This window comes from Teleopsis dalmanni, chromosome 2, assembly GCF_002237135.1.
Source record: "Teleopsis dalmanni isolate 2A chromosome 2, ASM223713v2, whole genome shotgun sequence".
Lineage (NCBI taxonomy): Eukaryota > Metazoa > Arthropoda > Insecta > Diptera > Diopsidae > Teleopsis > Teleopsis dalmanni.
Window position 1 is genome coordinate 123,892,729 of NC_051847.1, and position 17,320 is coordinate 123,910,048.

Consider the following 17,320-nt stretch of genomic DNA (forward strand, 5'->3'; position numbering starts at 1 on the left):
TTTGTTATATTTTGAAAATTAATGAAATTTGATACATAATTTTTTTTGTTTTATATTATTTTCATAACTAAATCATTTTAATAATCACATTATTCCATCATAATTAATGGATATATTTATTTATGCACAAAAATTGAATATTATTTATGCAACATTATCTTATGTTATTATTTTCTAAGGTTGCTGTAACATCAGTTATTATGAGTCTTGGTATTATGTGCTGGATAATAGCAGTTGCACAATTTCGCATAAAATCTGGTGCTATAAAATATAGCCCAATTTCAACTACATTAGATCAGTGTGAAGCAAGAAATTTAAATTTCGTGCTTAACTCAATGTAAATTAACTTCTATAATTAAAAAATACTACTCATATAACTATTTTAAAAAAATTTTTTAGAGCCAAAAATGGCAATAAAAACAAATTATCTGAAGATTTTGAAGTAACTCCGACTCCATTAGTGACGACTGCATTTACAAGCAATAGAGAATTTTCCATATTTGAAATCTCTTTCTTTTGGTATAAAGGTGAATTATTATTTATTTTTAGAAAATGTTGACTTAAATTTTATTTCAAATTCATATAATTATAATTACTATTTTATATAGTTGTCGGTGCTGCAATTATTTGGATTGTAGCAATTCCTTTGAGCTACTTTTGGAAAGTGGATAAACATGAAAAAATTAATCCCAAGCTATTCTCGCCATTTATACGTAAGTTTATTAGTTGCGACGCAACAGAAATGGAAGAAATGTCTTTAAAGTCTCCAATTTTAAATGGCGAAAACAATGCAAAAATAATTATAAGCGACGCTAAACATGGCAACGACAGTAAAACACAGCAGCTTCTACAAAATGGAGACAACGGAGTCGTATAAATCTTAACTTTAATTGAACTTAAATCTCAGAAAATCCTTTATTATAAAAAGATAGAAGCTTTTAAAATGTAACACCATAAACTTAAGTTATTTTTAATATTATGTTTAAGTTTAAATGTAGTTTATATTATTAAGTTAAATATGACATTAAAATTATTTAATGTTTTAAATTTAAAGTTTTAATTTAAATTTTGATATTATTTAAGATAAATTAAATAGATATTACAATATTGAATTTTTTAATTATTGTTTTTCACAAAATATTTATTAAAATCAAAATGAAGTATGTTAAAATGTCGTACATAAATCGAAAATAAAAAAGTCACATTTTTTATATTTTAATGCACACCATCGTTTATTTTTTTTTTAAATAATTTTTTCTGTTTATATATCGAAAATGGAATGCGTCAGTTAAAAACTGTTTTTTTATTAGTTTTTAATAATAACTTATATTATTTTAATTTATAATATCACAATAAATATATGTAAAAATTAAAAATGTAAAAAATACAGTGAAAACTGTTAAACAGACACTGACATAGGCCGTGTGCGAATTAGAGTAAATTGAGGTAGAGTAAATTGAAATTTTCTAGGGATTCTTTGCACTGCACTTAAGTTAATATTTATTTATTACACTTATTTATTATTTCTGGTTAAAAGTCTTCAAATTTATTAATTAATTTTTTAAATATCTTATAAAATATTCACAATGGTAACACCTAATTTTTATCTAATTTATCCCAATCAAAATTCTGGTAAATACCAACATTCGCTGATATACCGACATAATTTACTATTTTCCTTAATTTACCATTAATATTTTCGAACTCGTACACGGCCATAAACGGACAATTACCTCAACCACGCATTGTTGCTTTTTCCTAGCGTTCATGTTGTTTAGCGCTTTCAAACAAACTGTATAAACAGTTTGGTAGGCACTATTTATAAAATCACTAATTCTCAAACCGTTGAGTATGGTAAAAGTTGTAGAAGCATAGCTCTGTTAGACTTTGGTGACTGAAATCAATGCACATTTACTCAATAATGACTTTGATCACTAGAGTGAACCATTGTAAAAAAATCCCGTTTAAATATAATATTTTTTTTTTCAGGTGAGTTTATAAATGTTAATTTTAAAGTTCAGCATATCTATCTAATAACTAAATAAAGATTGCACTTGTGTGTAATGCGTGTATAATGCGAAGTTAGCATAAGCACCCACAGAAACAAACAATTTAAGGACTTGGTCTTTGATGTATTTTTCATCGGTTTTACTTCCTACTTCCTAAATGTTTTTGTACTTCTTCTCTGTCTTAGAATAATATACTGGTAAGCTTGAATCGTGAGCAAACACTACAAACGGTCAATATTGGAAATAATATATAATTTTTTATTGCTAAAATGAAATAATCAATTCTTTTCTAATGGCTATTTAATTTGAGTAATAACAAATAAATTTAATTAGTTAATCAATTTCTTTCGTCTGCTTTATTTCGATAATATTTTAATGTAAAAATATTATAAAGAAATGTACCGACACGCAAAATTTCCCAACTTTCCATATATTTCCCATCTTTGATTAAATTCCACTGTTCTTATTAGTATTGAAATATCTTACTAATTTATCTTTAATAGAAAAAATAGTAAGCCGAAAAGGTTGCTATTTTCTTCAAGAACTTACGATATGGTTGATACTAAAGGCAAAAACCATCCACAATAGTAGTTGAAATAATTTGGAAAAAGTTCTTTGTTAAACCTGCGATATAATTTTTTTTCCCTAGCTAAGTAACAATTTATAAACTATATATTTTAAATTATGTGTTAAGAATAATTGATAATAAGTGATCCTTTATAAAAAAAAATGAATGCAATATAAAGAAAGAAATATTTATGGATATTTTAAGTTTCCTCCTTAAAGAAAATAGCTACTTTATATGGAATCTTCCATGGGATCTCCGATCTTACCCTTTATGGCAGGTATTGCAATGGAGAACATTTTAGACAAAATGAGAGAGATGAACGAAATAGCTATAAAATCTAGATTTATGACCAAATACGTAGATGGAATATTTGCGGTCATAAAAATTAACAACATAGATAGTACACTATAAACGATAAATAACGTATATAAAATTTATTAAAGAAGAAGAAGAATCTGAAAAGCTTGATTAGTTTGCGCAATAGTTATTAAACACAACAATAAACTAAAAATAAATTGCTATCCAAAAACCTAGAAACACTAAATATATCGTTCAGTGAATTTAATTCTCAACACCCTTATCATATAATTCGGAACACAGCTTTAAATTTGATGAGACGTGTATTGAGAAACATTCTGCTCCAAAATGATAATCCTAAACGGATGATATATTCTCTTGTAAAATAAGAGAATATAGTACATAAAACCAAATCCGATCCACAGCCAAAAACTCACATTTCAATGAAATCTATCTCTGAGTTTTCGGAAAATTTCAACAAATCCAAGTGGCATAATGAAGATGTGCGACCATTAGCTTTCAGAGCCAAGAATACACTTTGACATCATTTTTTCACTTGTGTTCGATTGGTACAAGCACATACACGTCAAAAGAAGTAGTTGCGCAAAAACCTTAGCGCGAAGAACAAAAAGCTGATCTATAGCCAGATAATTAGACCAGCACTATTTTATGGGTGTGTCGCGTATAGCAAAGCTGCCGACTCTACTATCCAAAAGCTACAAGTTGCTCAAAGTCAGGCTCTCCGAAGGCACTTCAAAGTGCCATGGTACATCCGCACGAATGACATGCTAAGAGACCTTAGAATAGATCCGGTCAAAAAATACATAAGGGACAGAGCTCTGAAGCTATATGCAAAAACCGACAGGCTGTCCTACTTAGCACTATCTCATCTCAGAGTAATCACTAACCGCACGGAGCGGTACGCAGATCTTTGATTAATCATTGCATAAACACGAAGATACTCAAATTACTCAAATTAGTCAGTGAGATGGGAGGAACTTTGCAGAAGCACCCCAGCCATCACAGAGTAAAAGTGCCCAAATGCACTAACTCGGAAAAGGTTCAACATAAGACATAAAACGAAAACTTCAATGGACAAATTAGATAAGCACAATGTTGTATACAAAATTCCATCTAGAAGTGACGAGTCAAACATATGCCATCAACTAACTTAGAACGAGAATCTGCACGATATAAAGAGCAGATCAACTCCCAATGATCAAAAGACAACATTAGCGACGCATTGCTGACGAATCCAAATTTAGCGACGCATCCAAATTTGGAAGAAGTACAGTTCATTAACAAAGAGCCAAATTATAGACGTAGACTTATGCTGCAAATATTATATATAATTAATATTTCGGATAATCAGAGTACCTTGTGCAAATTTACAGATCTCTTGGTTTTGATCAACTTAAAGATCTCCCACTAAACAGCATTCTAAACTTCGCCAAAGACTCCAGTTGGTTTTAAACCCTGAGTCTCTCCATTATACGCTAACACAATGGGTCAATAGAGCAAAGTATATCCCCTTTAGTTCGCTCGTATAACCTAAGCTAACCTACAGGTCTCTGATCAATCAGAGAAAAAATAAGTTTAACATATAACTAAAAAATTAAAATAAAATTGTCTCTTCAATTATTTCTTCATTACTTTTGTTTTTTAATTTCAATAATTTTTCTGATTTCTGTATTTGTTTTTGACTTAATAAGTTTAAATGTTAAAACTGTCAAACATTAAAAGAGACAACCAAATTGTCTAGAGACAAACTTCTCTGTAGACAATAATGTTTGTCATTTTTGGTTTTTTTTATTTAATATTTTAAATATTTTCTTTTTTGATAAGAACAATATGATGTTCGAACATTTTTAAGAAAATAGTTTTATTCGAATCAAAGGCTCATGCATGAGCCTCAATATTAATATAGTCGAACCTTTGAACAGCTCAAATAAAAAACGTATTTAATCGCTATTTCCTCGCACAGAGACAAATTTATGTATATTTATAAAAAGTTTATAAGCTTATACTCTAGTATGGAGCATATATACTATTTTTAGTATAATATTTATAGTTCATTTATATAAGTCAATAATAGAAAATTAACCAACCTTTACTTTTCAAGTTTTTTTGTGAGAAAATTTATCATACAACCCAACAAACAAACATTAATTGATTAAAATTATTTAAACTTTAATATTAAAACTGATAAAAACAATTAATAGGTCAATTGGAAGAGATAATTATTTAAATTTTCTAAATCATTTTTCTGCCTAACTTATATCGATGACAGTAACGCCTACAGTTTTTGTATCCTGATGTAGTAAAATAAATTCCTACAGTAAAACATCAGTACTTATTCATTCATTTTTTTAAAAAACTTTGGATAATTTAATTCTCAATATTGAAACTTTGATTTTACTTCTAAACTAAGCTTATAACCAGATAGACATCACGTTTTTATCTTGCGCTCATAAAAAACATTTAAATTAACATAAAATAACATTATAACATTTAACTCGTGTTATTCTCGATTAGGAATAATTTAAGTATCGAGAAAAATATTATCATTTATTCGAAATAAATTTATAGTATTTAAGTTGAATATATCGGTTTTTCTGCTGAGAACAATTTCACGGTTCATTGTAATTGCAACGCGGACAACTCAAACTAAATCTAATTAATTTTACACTTTTTAAAATATAATAATATATATTGTTATAATAACAAAATACGAACGGACGAATATATGTAATTAATGTCCACAATTTTTTATTATATCATTTAAGTGTATCATTTAGTAAAACTATTGTATACAATGAAATTATTAGTGAGATATATATAAAAATTATTTGCTATGATTTAAAGAAAAATCGAATAAAAAATTAAAAAATTAATTAATATGTTGTTTAACCTATAAACCTATATAACCTATAAACGAAATAATTTTACAGTATTTAAACATTTACGGTAGTACGTTTAATTGGTGAAAAAGGTGCTTCAGTGAAATAATTAATAACAAAATATATCAAAAAAAAATCCTTTTAATTATTTAATGCGACTTTAAAAAATGTCTAGTGGAACAGCAAACATAACAACTTTTATTAATCAACCAACAACAATGAACACCGCATCGAATATCATCTCTGGCATTACATTCGGTACAGTCGACTACTTTTTGTTCGTACTGTTGTTGTTAGTTTCTGCGTCGATCGGAGTTTATTTCGGCTTCTTTTCTAAATCCAAAAATACAACAGATGAATATTTGATGGGAAATAAACAAATGAAAACATGGCCAATTGCTATCTCAATTATAACTAGGTTAGTTCATTTATAATAATAAATGATAAATAATAATAAATATAATAATAAATAAATAATTAATCTATAAATTTATTTATAGTTTATTTGAAAATAAATTAAATATTATATTTAATACCTTCAAAAATATTGTAAAACATTTTTTAAAAAGAATTACAATATAAAAAGAAATTGTAATGAATTATTAAACAACAATTGCAAAAATAGAAATATGTTAATTTTAATGAATTTTATTAATTAATTAACTGTTTATATATAAACTCATCAAAAACCAGTTCCATAGCATTTGTTATTTATGTGAAAATTATGCAATGAATGTGTAATTGTTAAGTTATTTTGTTCAATTTTTTACTGCATTTTAAATATTAAGATTTGTTGATCAAACTTTTTAATATCTGTTTAAAAATTATAAATAATATATTATTAATAATATAATAGTTTCACTACATTATACATAAATAATTCGGATATTTGTATTGATTTCCATTGATCATCAAGTTAGTATTTTGCTATATCGTTCATTCCAATCAGGTAACGTAACAGTTATGATTAAAAAAATCAAAATCACCTTATAACTGTTATGATTCGCATTTTAAAATAAAACTTAAAAAATAATAATTAAATTTGTTTTATATTACATTTATCAAAAATAATTATTATCATGTATTTCCGCGAATAAAAATAAAAAGCAGAGTAAAAGAGTTATTTGTGCGTGAAAAAATAAAAGGTTAATATGTTAATAATTATTTTTAATAAATATAATTATTACTTTTTGAGTTTTGTTTTAAAATGCTCATATATAAATTCGAGTAGCATGCATAATATTAAGAATTAAAGTTGTTAGAATGATAACTATATACTTAACTATAAGTTTAAATAACTTTTTTATAATTTTTATTTTCGGTCCCTGTTACCAATATCATAACAGAAAGGAAACTAAATACATATAACATTTTATAAAACATGAGATTATAATATTTTTAAACATAAGAAATAAAAAACTAATTAACTTAATTAAAGTGTATTATTTTTTCAGCCAACTTTCAGCGGTAGCCATTGTTACAGTACCATCCGAAATATATTCTTACGGTTTGTTTTTTAGTACAATTTACATATTTTAATTATATATAAAAGTTATATGTATATGCCATATAGCTTATATGTAATTTTTAATTAATTTCTTTAATAAACATAAAATATCCTAATTAGTTAGTAATTGCCTAACTTAATTTAACTCACAGGTATCAGTTTCAGTCTTTTGCTTGGAGCTGTTATTTTGACTGGACCAATAATGAACAGTACAATTATACCAGTTTTTTATGAAAATAATGTACACAGCTGTTATGAAGTAAATTAAGTTTAAAATAAAAACTATATTAAATTATTTAAAATATATATAATAATTATTTTTAATGTATCTTAAAATTTCAGTATCTTGAGATGCGATTCAATAAACGCGTTCGTCAAATTATAACAATTACGTTTTTATTGCATTCCCTACTCCTAATACCTGTACATTTATTTCTACCTTCATTAGCGCTTTCACAAGGTTATTGATCTTCTATAAAATATCACTGCATACTCATTGATGGAATAAAAGATTTTCATTACAGTTTCCGGATTAAATATTCATCTAATTAATGCAATTGTCACCTCTATTTGCATTTTCTACACAATGTTGGTAAATAGATAATAAATAAAAACAAAATAGAAAGTAAAATACGACATATAACATTGCATCATAAAAACTAGGGTGGCATTAAAGCAGTTGTCTGGACCGATGTAGTGCAGGCACTAATAATGTTCATATCCATGGTAGCAGTTGGCCTTGTAAGCACTTTTAAACTGGGCGGCTTCAATGCGGTGATGACGAATGCATACGAAGGGGGACGCTTAAATTTTAAGTACAAATAAATTTCAAGTAAATAATGTATAAAAATATATCTAATAATATGTATGTAATATAGTTTTTCATTGGATCCACGTGTGCGCACCACCGTTTGGAATGGATTATTTAGCGGCATGTTTGTTTGGATAAGTTATATTGGGCTAAATCAAAGTTGTGTACAGCGGCTTGTTTCCATGCCAACAGTTAGAAATGCTAAAAGGTAATAATTATATTTTATTAATTTAATTGGCGCGAGAATGACATAAAATGTATTAAAATATGACGGAGTTAAAAAATTCAATTTATTCCTACAATTATAATAAATTTAAATATTTCAGAAGATTATTAATTATTTTATAGCCAAAATTAACTTAATTGTGTTGTACTGGATTAGTTGATCAATTGCTATCAACTATAGTTACAAATAAAAATTTATAAAAATAACAAAGAATTCTAAATAATAAAAAACCAAAATAGTTAATCTTAAAGTATTCAACAAATTTTTTACAAGTATTTGCATTTAAATCAAAAGTAAAATTCAGAATATATTTGCTTTAAAACTTTCAATATCGGAACTAAATATATGGGAGCTCTGTGAAAAATGAAAATACCTTTTATGTGAAGAAAAATTATTAATTTTTAAAACAAGCAAAGGATGCTTGCACCTAAAAATAGATCAAATTAGGATTATTATTTTTTTTAAACATTTATAACCGATTTTATCAAAAAGTCGTTTTTTGTATTCAAAGTTTATTCATATATATCATTTGAAAATACCTACCAAATATATTTAATATTGTATCTTCAAAGTTACTTTTACAATAAAAGGCCATGTTTTAAGTTTGAATTGAGAATCCATTTTATGTTTATATAAAGCACTGCCATCTTTAAAACGCATATAAGGTCTGTTCCACGAGCTACTCGTAGTGAAACTTAAGTAAAACACAAGTAAAGCACAAACTGAAGCGTAACACAAATAAAGTGCCAAATTATGTCTGGTGAGAGCACCAGTGCTGCGCAAATAAACATTACAAAAATTTAAATTCAAATCAAAACAGCTGACTCACATATCACACAAATTCTACTTGAAATAAAATGTACGAGTGAAGTCTGTGTAGCATTTTTTTAATTTCGACAGGGATGTTACGCTTTCGCAGATGCTCTCATTTACTCGAAAACTTGCTGGTGGAAAGCACTTGTGTTTACACAATTTACTCAAAGTAACTACGAGTAGGTAGTGGAACAGACCTATAAACTTAAAGCATGTAAGAAATTTAAATCGTCATAGTTTTAAAATAATTTGAATTTTTTGTTTATTCAATATTAACAACAATAGAGCCGTTCATATAACAACTATTGGAGTTTTTGTAGCTATGATCTTTAATGTGTTAATTGGTATTGCCATGTATGCACGTTTTCATGGCTGTGATCCTGTTTTGGGCGGAGTAAGTTTTATTAAATTGTGTGCAAACATTGGCAGTTCCTTAAAGTAAAATATAATTATATTATTTTTATATTTCAGGTTGTTAGCAAATCAGATAAATTAGTACCACTCTTTATACAGGATGTGATTGGACACTTAAAGGGAATGCCAGGAATTTTCATATCTTCGATCTTTAGTGCTGCACTAAGCAGTTTGTCCGCTGTACTAAACTCTATCGCGGGTGTATGTTATTTCGATTACATTAAACCATTTGTAGTTCATACAGATGCGAAGGCTAATGCTATTATGAAAGTTCTAGTCGTATTAATGGGAATTTATTGTGTTCTTGGTGGATTTATTGTACAAAATTTTAATTCTATTATGCAATTAATATCGACTGTCGCTGGCATAGGGAGTGGAGCCATAGTGGGAATCTTTTTTTTGGGCGTCTTTGTGCCCAGAGTAAATGGAAAAGTAATTTTTTCGTATCGCATTATTTTTCTATTCAGAATAAAATCTTTTATTTTAAAGGTCGCCTTTATCGCTATCATCACAAGTGTCGGTACCATGTTGTGGATAATTTTACAGGGTCAAATACGTTTAAAAGCGGGAATTATTGATTATATTCCCCTTTCTACGACAATAGACAAATGCGATGCTCAAGATTTAAATGATGTGATTAAATCAGTGTAGGTATAAATAGTGAGGGAATATATTATATATATTATTATAATAAATTATGATATATTAACATATTAATTTTAATAAATAATTAATCAATTTATTAATTTATTTAATATTATATATTAATTATATGTTAAAAATTATGTAAACTTGAAGTGAAAATGACATCTTTATTTTGCTAATATAGGTACTAAAAATATTACAGATAAATAATGCTTATCTTTATTAAACTAAATTTTTAACACAATTTTAATCGCGATTCTTTTGTTATATATTTTTTTCTTGAAAAATATTATAAAAATAAATAATAAAATATTATTATTTATTTTTTTATTTTATATTTAATAAAATATTATTATTTATTTTTTCCAGAACTACAACCTCTTCAATACAACATTTTTCTGCAACAACAACCGAAGTTCCACTCGTCACAAATGCTTTCAGTAGCAACAGAGAATTTTCCATATACGAAATAGCTTTCTATTGGTATAAAGGTATATATTATTTATATATCTCAATAATATTGAAACAAAATTTAATATAGTTTGTTTTGCAGTTATTGGAGGTTTAATAATTTGGTTAGTGGCGATTCCCTTAAGCTACGTTTGGAAAATACGTGAAGGAGAAACACAAAATTTAAAATTATATGCCCCTATCATGAGAAAATTCATAGGGAAAAAAACCAAACCGGCAGATGTGGAAGATAGCGAAGCTGCAGTGCCATTGAAAGAAGGGGAATCTAAAGTTTATCCCAAAATTATAAATCGTGAAAAATAAGATAGTATTTGTTAGCGCAATTTCAATCATTCTACAATATTTTATATTTAATATTTTGTTATTAAAATGTGATTTTGTTAATCTTAAATCAAAACTCCTGTAAATGATCAAAATTTAATCATATTTTTTCTTGAACTCAGCTCATTCGGAAAGAATACTACTTAAATCTTTTAATTTAAACTAAAAGTAAAACTAATGTGAATACAATACAATAGATAATAATACAAAAATGAGAACGAATAATTTTTTTTTAAGAATATACGTATATACAAATAGGAATCAAGAAATGTTATATTTTACTTCTCCGATTATCTTATTATTGTTATTGAAAAGAAGAAAGATCTATCGTGGCCCTTAGTCGGATTAGAGTGTGTCTCCAAGTCCGATTTCTTTAATTATAGACTATTTTTTTCTAGTCTTGGGCCCTTATGATCCATGAAATACCCACGAAGGTGTTTCTTCCGCTTGTACATCAGTGCCGACCACTCCCTAAGCATATGGTATGCAGTTTCTCTCTCTTCTCTAAAGTATCTGCAGTCTGAGTTGGATTGACTTTTTAACTTCGATAGGTGATTACCCAATCTACAGTTATTTAATTCTTACTTACTTACTTACTGCTATCCTTCTCTCCTAAGTGGAGCATGTTGCTTCAACGATTCCTCTAAATCTTATTCTGTTGCTTGCTTCTCTCGTGATTTGGTTCCAGGAACACTGTACGTCCTGGTCTACGGTTTTTCGTCATGTCTTAGCTGTGCTTTAGGCTGGCGACTGCCTTGTGGATTCCAGCGTAGGGATTGCTCTACTATGAAGAGGAATTTTTGCTGAGAGTGTGGGTAATCCACTTTCATTTTTTTCTTTTGATTTCAGTGGCGGCTTGTGTTTGTTCCGTGCGTTCCCAGAGATCAGTATTGGATATGAGCTTCTACTTCTTTCTAAAGATACTTTCTCAAAAAGCTCCAACTCTACTTGCCCTGTTCTGTTAAATGAACAGGGAAACAATAAAAAATAATGATAAAGATAAGTATAAGCGTTCTTAAGAAGTAAATATTAAAAATACTTTAAGATAGCACGGGCGAAAGAAGTTGAAAAATCTTAGCATTAATGAACAAATATTTGGTATTTTCTTAGTAGAATGAGAAAATGACATTGGTATAAACCATGGGAACCTGGTAAGTTTTGTTAAGATAGGTAACAATGCTATATAATAAGAAACTTAGCATTATAAAAAGAAAACATTCCTGTCAAATGCATTTTTAAACTGAATTTTATTGGAATTCATTTAGAGATAGTGTAACAAATAATTTAATAGTTTTTAGCATGTGGAACAACTATAGAAAATGAAGCCCCTAAAGTAGACCAATTTGTTTATAATAAATTATTGTTTACAGCTGTATGTTAGAAACGAATTGCTATTAAGCTGATGCCTCAAAGATGATATTGCATTACTGTGTAGGACTAACATCATTTAAAAGTAGTCGATGTTGTTAATGTTTCCTACATACCAATAATTGTTGATCGATAGTTTATAAAACGATAAAACGAATCGTCGGATGATAATATATTATTTAGGTACCATTTGAAGCGCACGCAAGAAGAATCGGTTAGAAAGTACCTGATATCTGCAATTTTACAAAAACCATTTAAAATTCTGCTTTGATTCCTTATGGTTGAATACGATATATGACGACAGCTGTTTGCACCATCTCATAGAGCTTAAGTTGTGTAATAAATTGCACCATAGGTACTTTATTGCCTTATATGTACTAAACAAACATTTTTTAATTCCCCCAAGAGCAGCCGTAAGCGATTCAGAATATTAGTGCGATTTTTCAAACGAGCGCACAACACATTAGCATGCTATTATATTATCCATAGAATTATCCAAAGTTTTGAATTTAAAGGCTATACGGATTATGAATTTAAAGATTGAAGTAGACATAGTCGACGGTTAAGAGAGTAAGCAGCCACTTAAAAAAGATATGTGTTAATTTGATGGACTCATTCAAACGAACACCAATAGTTTTCAATAGTTTAAGCGTGTTGTCTATAATCAACACAACATCCCCTGTGCAAATTTTATAGGTTAACTGTAATAGACGAAGAGTCAACCTGTTGCACTGCAAGAGACCACATAGAGATACGTCTTATGACAATTATTTGGACGTCATAGTGTTAAAAATTTTCACGGGTAGGTAGTAAGAAAATATACAAACCATAAATGTTTGCCTTCACTTTGCTCCTCATCAACACAATTTTCATAAAAGTCATATTATCAGATACATCTCAGATTCCAATGGCATCGATTTCAAAAAGGTGTTCAAAACAATCTCCTATACCATCTTTCTAAATGACTTGGCTTAAACATCTAACTCAGAATCAATTGTAGTTATCTGCTGAACAGATCATTTCACGTTAATTTTAAAGGTAAGGTGTCAAAAGCAAGAAACTTAAACCGGATGCCCTCAAGGCAGTCTTCTCTCATCGATACTCTTCCACCTGTATATTTTCAAAGTCCTGGACTACAATAACGAATGCTAAAAATTGAACAATCTTTCGATACGGACCAGATCTCAGAATATTTTTCAATAAAAGTAATACATACCTTTCCCTTGTGGCCTCTTATTTAGTGATAACAACAAATTTCTGCTTAAATACAACTCCCAATGTTTGCACAAATTGCAATTCCACTCATCAAAACGTCGCCGATTTGTTCTCATTCTCTAGCACCCAATTGAACTCTAATAATCTATGGCTCCGACCTTTTAAAGTGGCCAAGTTCCTTCACATCGATTCAGGCTAGTTCTATTAACACTCACCCGCACCCTCATTATTTTAAAGGTCGCCTCAATCTTCATCCAATCACTTCATAACTCATATATTCGTTTTGTAATTTCTCTCATGTTACCTAGTACATTTAGGTAAGAATTAGAAGACATTTAGATCGATTTAAAGAAAAAAACATTTAAACAATATTCCCATTAAACCGTTAAAGCTAGGTTTTTCACTACTTCCTGATGTGTGTAAAATATTGGCTATTAAAACACCCATCACCCTTTTAACATTTTTGGATATCAATTTTGCCAAGGTTTTAAACATATAACAAACATTTGAATTATTAACCCTCAATAGCTAAAAAGACGATATAGATTTATTGTATCGAAGATGGTTGAAAATTTATAATCACCTCTTTTCTGAATACTCTCAAGGAATAAGTCTCCCTCTTCCCTCGCTCTTCGCACGAATAGAATTGAATAAAACGAGCGCGTTTTATTTTTAATAAAAATTAAGTCGACCTAATAACTGACAACATTATTAAAATTAAATATTTGTATGTGGCACAGAATAAATTATTAATTAATAATTAAATAAATTGGAATAAAAAGTTGCAATATTTCTTATCCCTTTTGCATGTTATAAAATTTTATTTACAAAAGAAAATTTAAAAAGTTCTTACAGTATTAATTCTAGTAAACTTATAATTATGTATACATCTTAATATTAATCTTGAATTTATTATTTTTTACGTATTTATTTTTTTTTTATTTATGTTTATTATTTTATAGAACTCAAAATTTGTATATTAACAAAGTATAATAGATTTAAGACTTAAGTAAATTTTAAAATATATTAATGTATATAAAAAATATATGTAAGCTTCTGAAAAAAAAAATATTATTGATAAATTTAAGAATTAAAAGTTGCGTAAATATTTTTTATATAATAGAATAATTTAAGAAGGATTTTAACTTTAACATTGGTTTCTATGATTGAAAATTTATTCCTGTGAAATTACTAATATTTTATTTTTCTAACAAAATAAATTTTTTGATTTGCAATGTATATTTACCATAAGTTTAAATAAACCCACGTAGTATTTTTATGGGTACTTAACTGTCATATCCTTTCTACAGGTATTTAAATATTACAATATATTTATTTGACTTTAATTTAAAATCATATACAATTCGCAGCATACATACATATTTTAAAATGATTTAAACTTAATATATATAAACGCAGACAAATTTACAAAACCAATTTTTTATATATAATTTTTATAAATAATATGTAAGAAACTAGCAGTAACTAGTTGTTACATACTAAGTAAAGTGGAGAATTTAGATACATGTTAGGGCTTTAGTATAACCTAAAATTAAGAACTAGATAAATTACTCTGGGTCAACTGATTAAAATAATTTAATCATTAATTTTTTTTATTCTTTTATATAATTTTTCAACACATACATAAAATAAGAGGAGTGTTATAATTTTAAATACAGCTGAAAAATAATTTAACAGCATGGCAAATAATAAAATGTTATTCTTTATTAATTTTGATGTTAAGTAATTTTACAATTAATCTACAACTAATTTATATTGCTATTTGTTAACATTTTCAATTCTAATTTTAATGTGTATATATCTATATATGTATATATATATATATATATATATATATATATAAATGTTTAAATTTATAAAAAATTATTTTTTAAAGTTTTTACATTTACATTGTTTTATTTTTATAAATTAAACAATATGATTGTTGATGTTTAAATTTCTTTATGCTTTCAATATTAGTTCCATTTATTAATTACACATTCATCTTTTATTGTATAACAATATCGAATTAATGTTTAAAATACATTTAAATAATTATTTTTTCTTAGAAACTGATTCAATTACAAGTGAAAATGTCATATGTATCATAACTGATAACTGATAACTGATTCTTTAATTCTTTAAAATTTTGCAAGATCAATTGTAAAATTGTGTATATATATTTTGTAGGCGGGAACGTTTTGGACATATATTGAAGTATATGTTTGACTGATTCTAATTGCATAATTGCGGCGTTGATGCCACTTCATCATTACCCTCAATTATAGTTTGGGATACAACCTTCGGTTCACCTGAAAAAACAAATAAAAGTAATTAGCAACTAAAAATAATTAATATATGCCGAATACAAATAAATTTTAAATTAAGATATTTTTAAAAATTGAAATTAATATTATAATTATTATTCTTATGGAATATACTGTTCTGAAATATTAATAATAATTAATAATAAATATTAATAATAATTAATAATAAATATTAATAACAATTAATAGTAAATATTAATAATAATTAATAATAAATATTAATAATAATTAATAATAAATATTAATAATAATTAATAATAAATATTAATAATAATTAATAATAAATAGGCAAAAATATGAAATTTTGCAAAAAAAAAAACTATGAAAAAATTGTTTAACTTGTTTGTTTCATAACATAATTAGAAAAATTTAATTAAACAGAAAATAAAATTGTAATGTACGAAAGATAATAATAATGAAAGATTCAAAACTAAAATAAAATAATGTAAATAAAAGCTAATAACATATAAGCTAATAAAAAAATAAATAAAAGCTAATAAAAAAATAAATAAAAGCTAATAACAAATAAATAAAATGTAAGAAGAAAAAATATAAAAATCTCTCAAACCCTTTACTAATAATTGTCATATTTAATAATATATAATATATAAAAAATATATAATTATATATTATAAATATATATATATTTATATATCACATATATACTTTTTTTATATATTATATATAAAATTTTAATATATTATATATATATATATTTTATATTATATATATATATATTTTATATTATATATATATATATTTTATATTATATACATATATATTTTATATTATATATATATATATTTTATATTATATATATATATATTTTATATTATATATATATATATTTATATTATAATTATATATATTATATTAATATATAATATTTATATATTTTATATATATTATATTTATATTATAATTAAATATTTTATATATTATAATTATATATATTATTATATAAATAATATTATATTTTAATATTATTAAATTTATATATATTTATATATTATAAATATAATATATTTAAATTATAAATTATAATTATTATTATATATACCATATAATATTTTTTTTATATATTTATAATATAAATTGTTAATATATTATATTATATTATATATTATATTTTATATGTATATTATGAAATATCATATATATTATAGATAGATAAGATTATTTTTCTTGTACATTATATACATATATATATATTTATTTATATATATATACATATATATATATTTATTTATATATATATACATATATATATTTATTTATGTATATATACATATATATATTTATTTATATATATATACATATATATATTTATTTATATATATATAAATATATATATTTATTTATATATATATTTATATATATAAATATTTATATACCTAAATATTTATATATATATTTATAAATATATAT

The 17,320-nt window shown here is 25.5% G+C and overlaps 2 protein-coding genes across 2 annotated transcripts; both read left to right on the top strand.

Moving 5' to 3' along the window:
• Positions 1–185: 185 nt before the first annotated feature.
• On the top strand, positions 186–877 carry LOC119675630. The gene is made up of 3 exons (XM_038086836.1): positions 186–337; positions 400–527; positions 609–877. The coding sequence occupies exons 1-3, from the start codon at positions 201–203 to the stop codon at positions 875–877; spliced, it is 534 nt and encodes a 177-aa protein (XP_037942764.1). The 5' UTR covers positions 186–200.
• Positions 878–5,854: 4,977 nt separating this feature from the next.
• LOC119678953 (sodium-coupled monocarboxylate transporter 2-like) lies at positions 5,855–11,129 on the top strand. Its single transcript, XM_038091077.1, has 12 exons — positions 5,855–6,192; positions 7,229–7,281; positions 7,434–7,540; positions 7,624–7,741; positions 7,806–7,873; positions 7,945–8,096; positions 8,160–8,300; positions 9,417–9,525; positions 9,603–9,977; positions 10,035–10,192; positions 10,560–10,681; positions 10,744–11,129. Exons 1-12 carry the CDS (start codon positions 5,942–5,944, stop codon positions 10,962–10,964), a joined length of 1,875 nt encoding a protein of 624 aa, XP_037947005.1. The 5' UTR covers positions 5,855–5,941; the 3' UTR covers positions 10,965–11,129.
• The last annotated feature ends 6,191 nt before the right edge of the window (positions 11,130–17,320 follow it).

Excerpts from the sequence above, each read along its gene's own strand:
- LOC119675630 (XM_038086836.1), top strand. The coding sequence starts at position 201 with ATGAGTCTTGGTATTATGTGCTGGATAATAGCAGTTGCACAATTTCGC. Across the intron at positions 338-399 it reads AATTTCGTGCTTAACTCAAT|AGCCAAAAATGGCAATAAAA; the intron begins GTAAATTAACTT and ends AAAATTTTTTAG. Across the intron at positions 528-608 it reads CTCTTTCTTTTGGTATAAAG|TTGTCGGTGCTGCAATTATT; the intron begins GTGAATTATTAT and ends TATTTTATATAG.
- LOC119678953 (XM_038091077.1), top strand. The coding sequence starts at position 5,942 with ATGTCTAGTGGAACAGCAAACATAACAACTTTTATTAATCAACCAACA. Across the intron at positions 8,097-8,159 it reads GGGGGACGCTTAAATTTTAA|TTTTTCATTGGATCCACGTG; the intron begins GTACAAATAAAT and ends TATGTAATATAG. Across the intron at positions 9,526-9,602 it reads GTGATCCTGTTTTGGGCGGA|GTTGTTAGCAAATCAGATAA; the intron begins GTAAGTTTTATT and ends TTTATATTTCAG.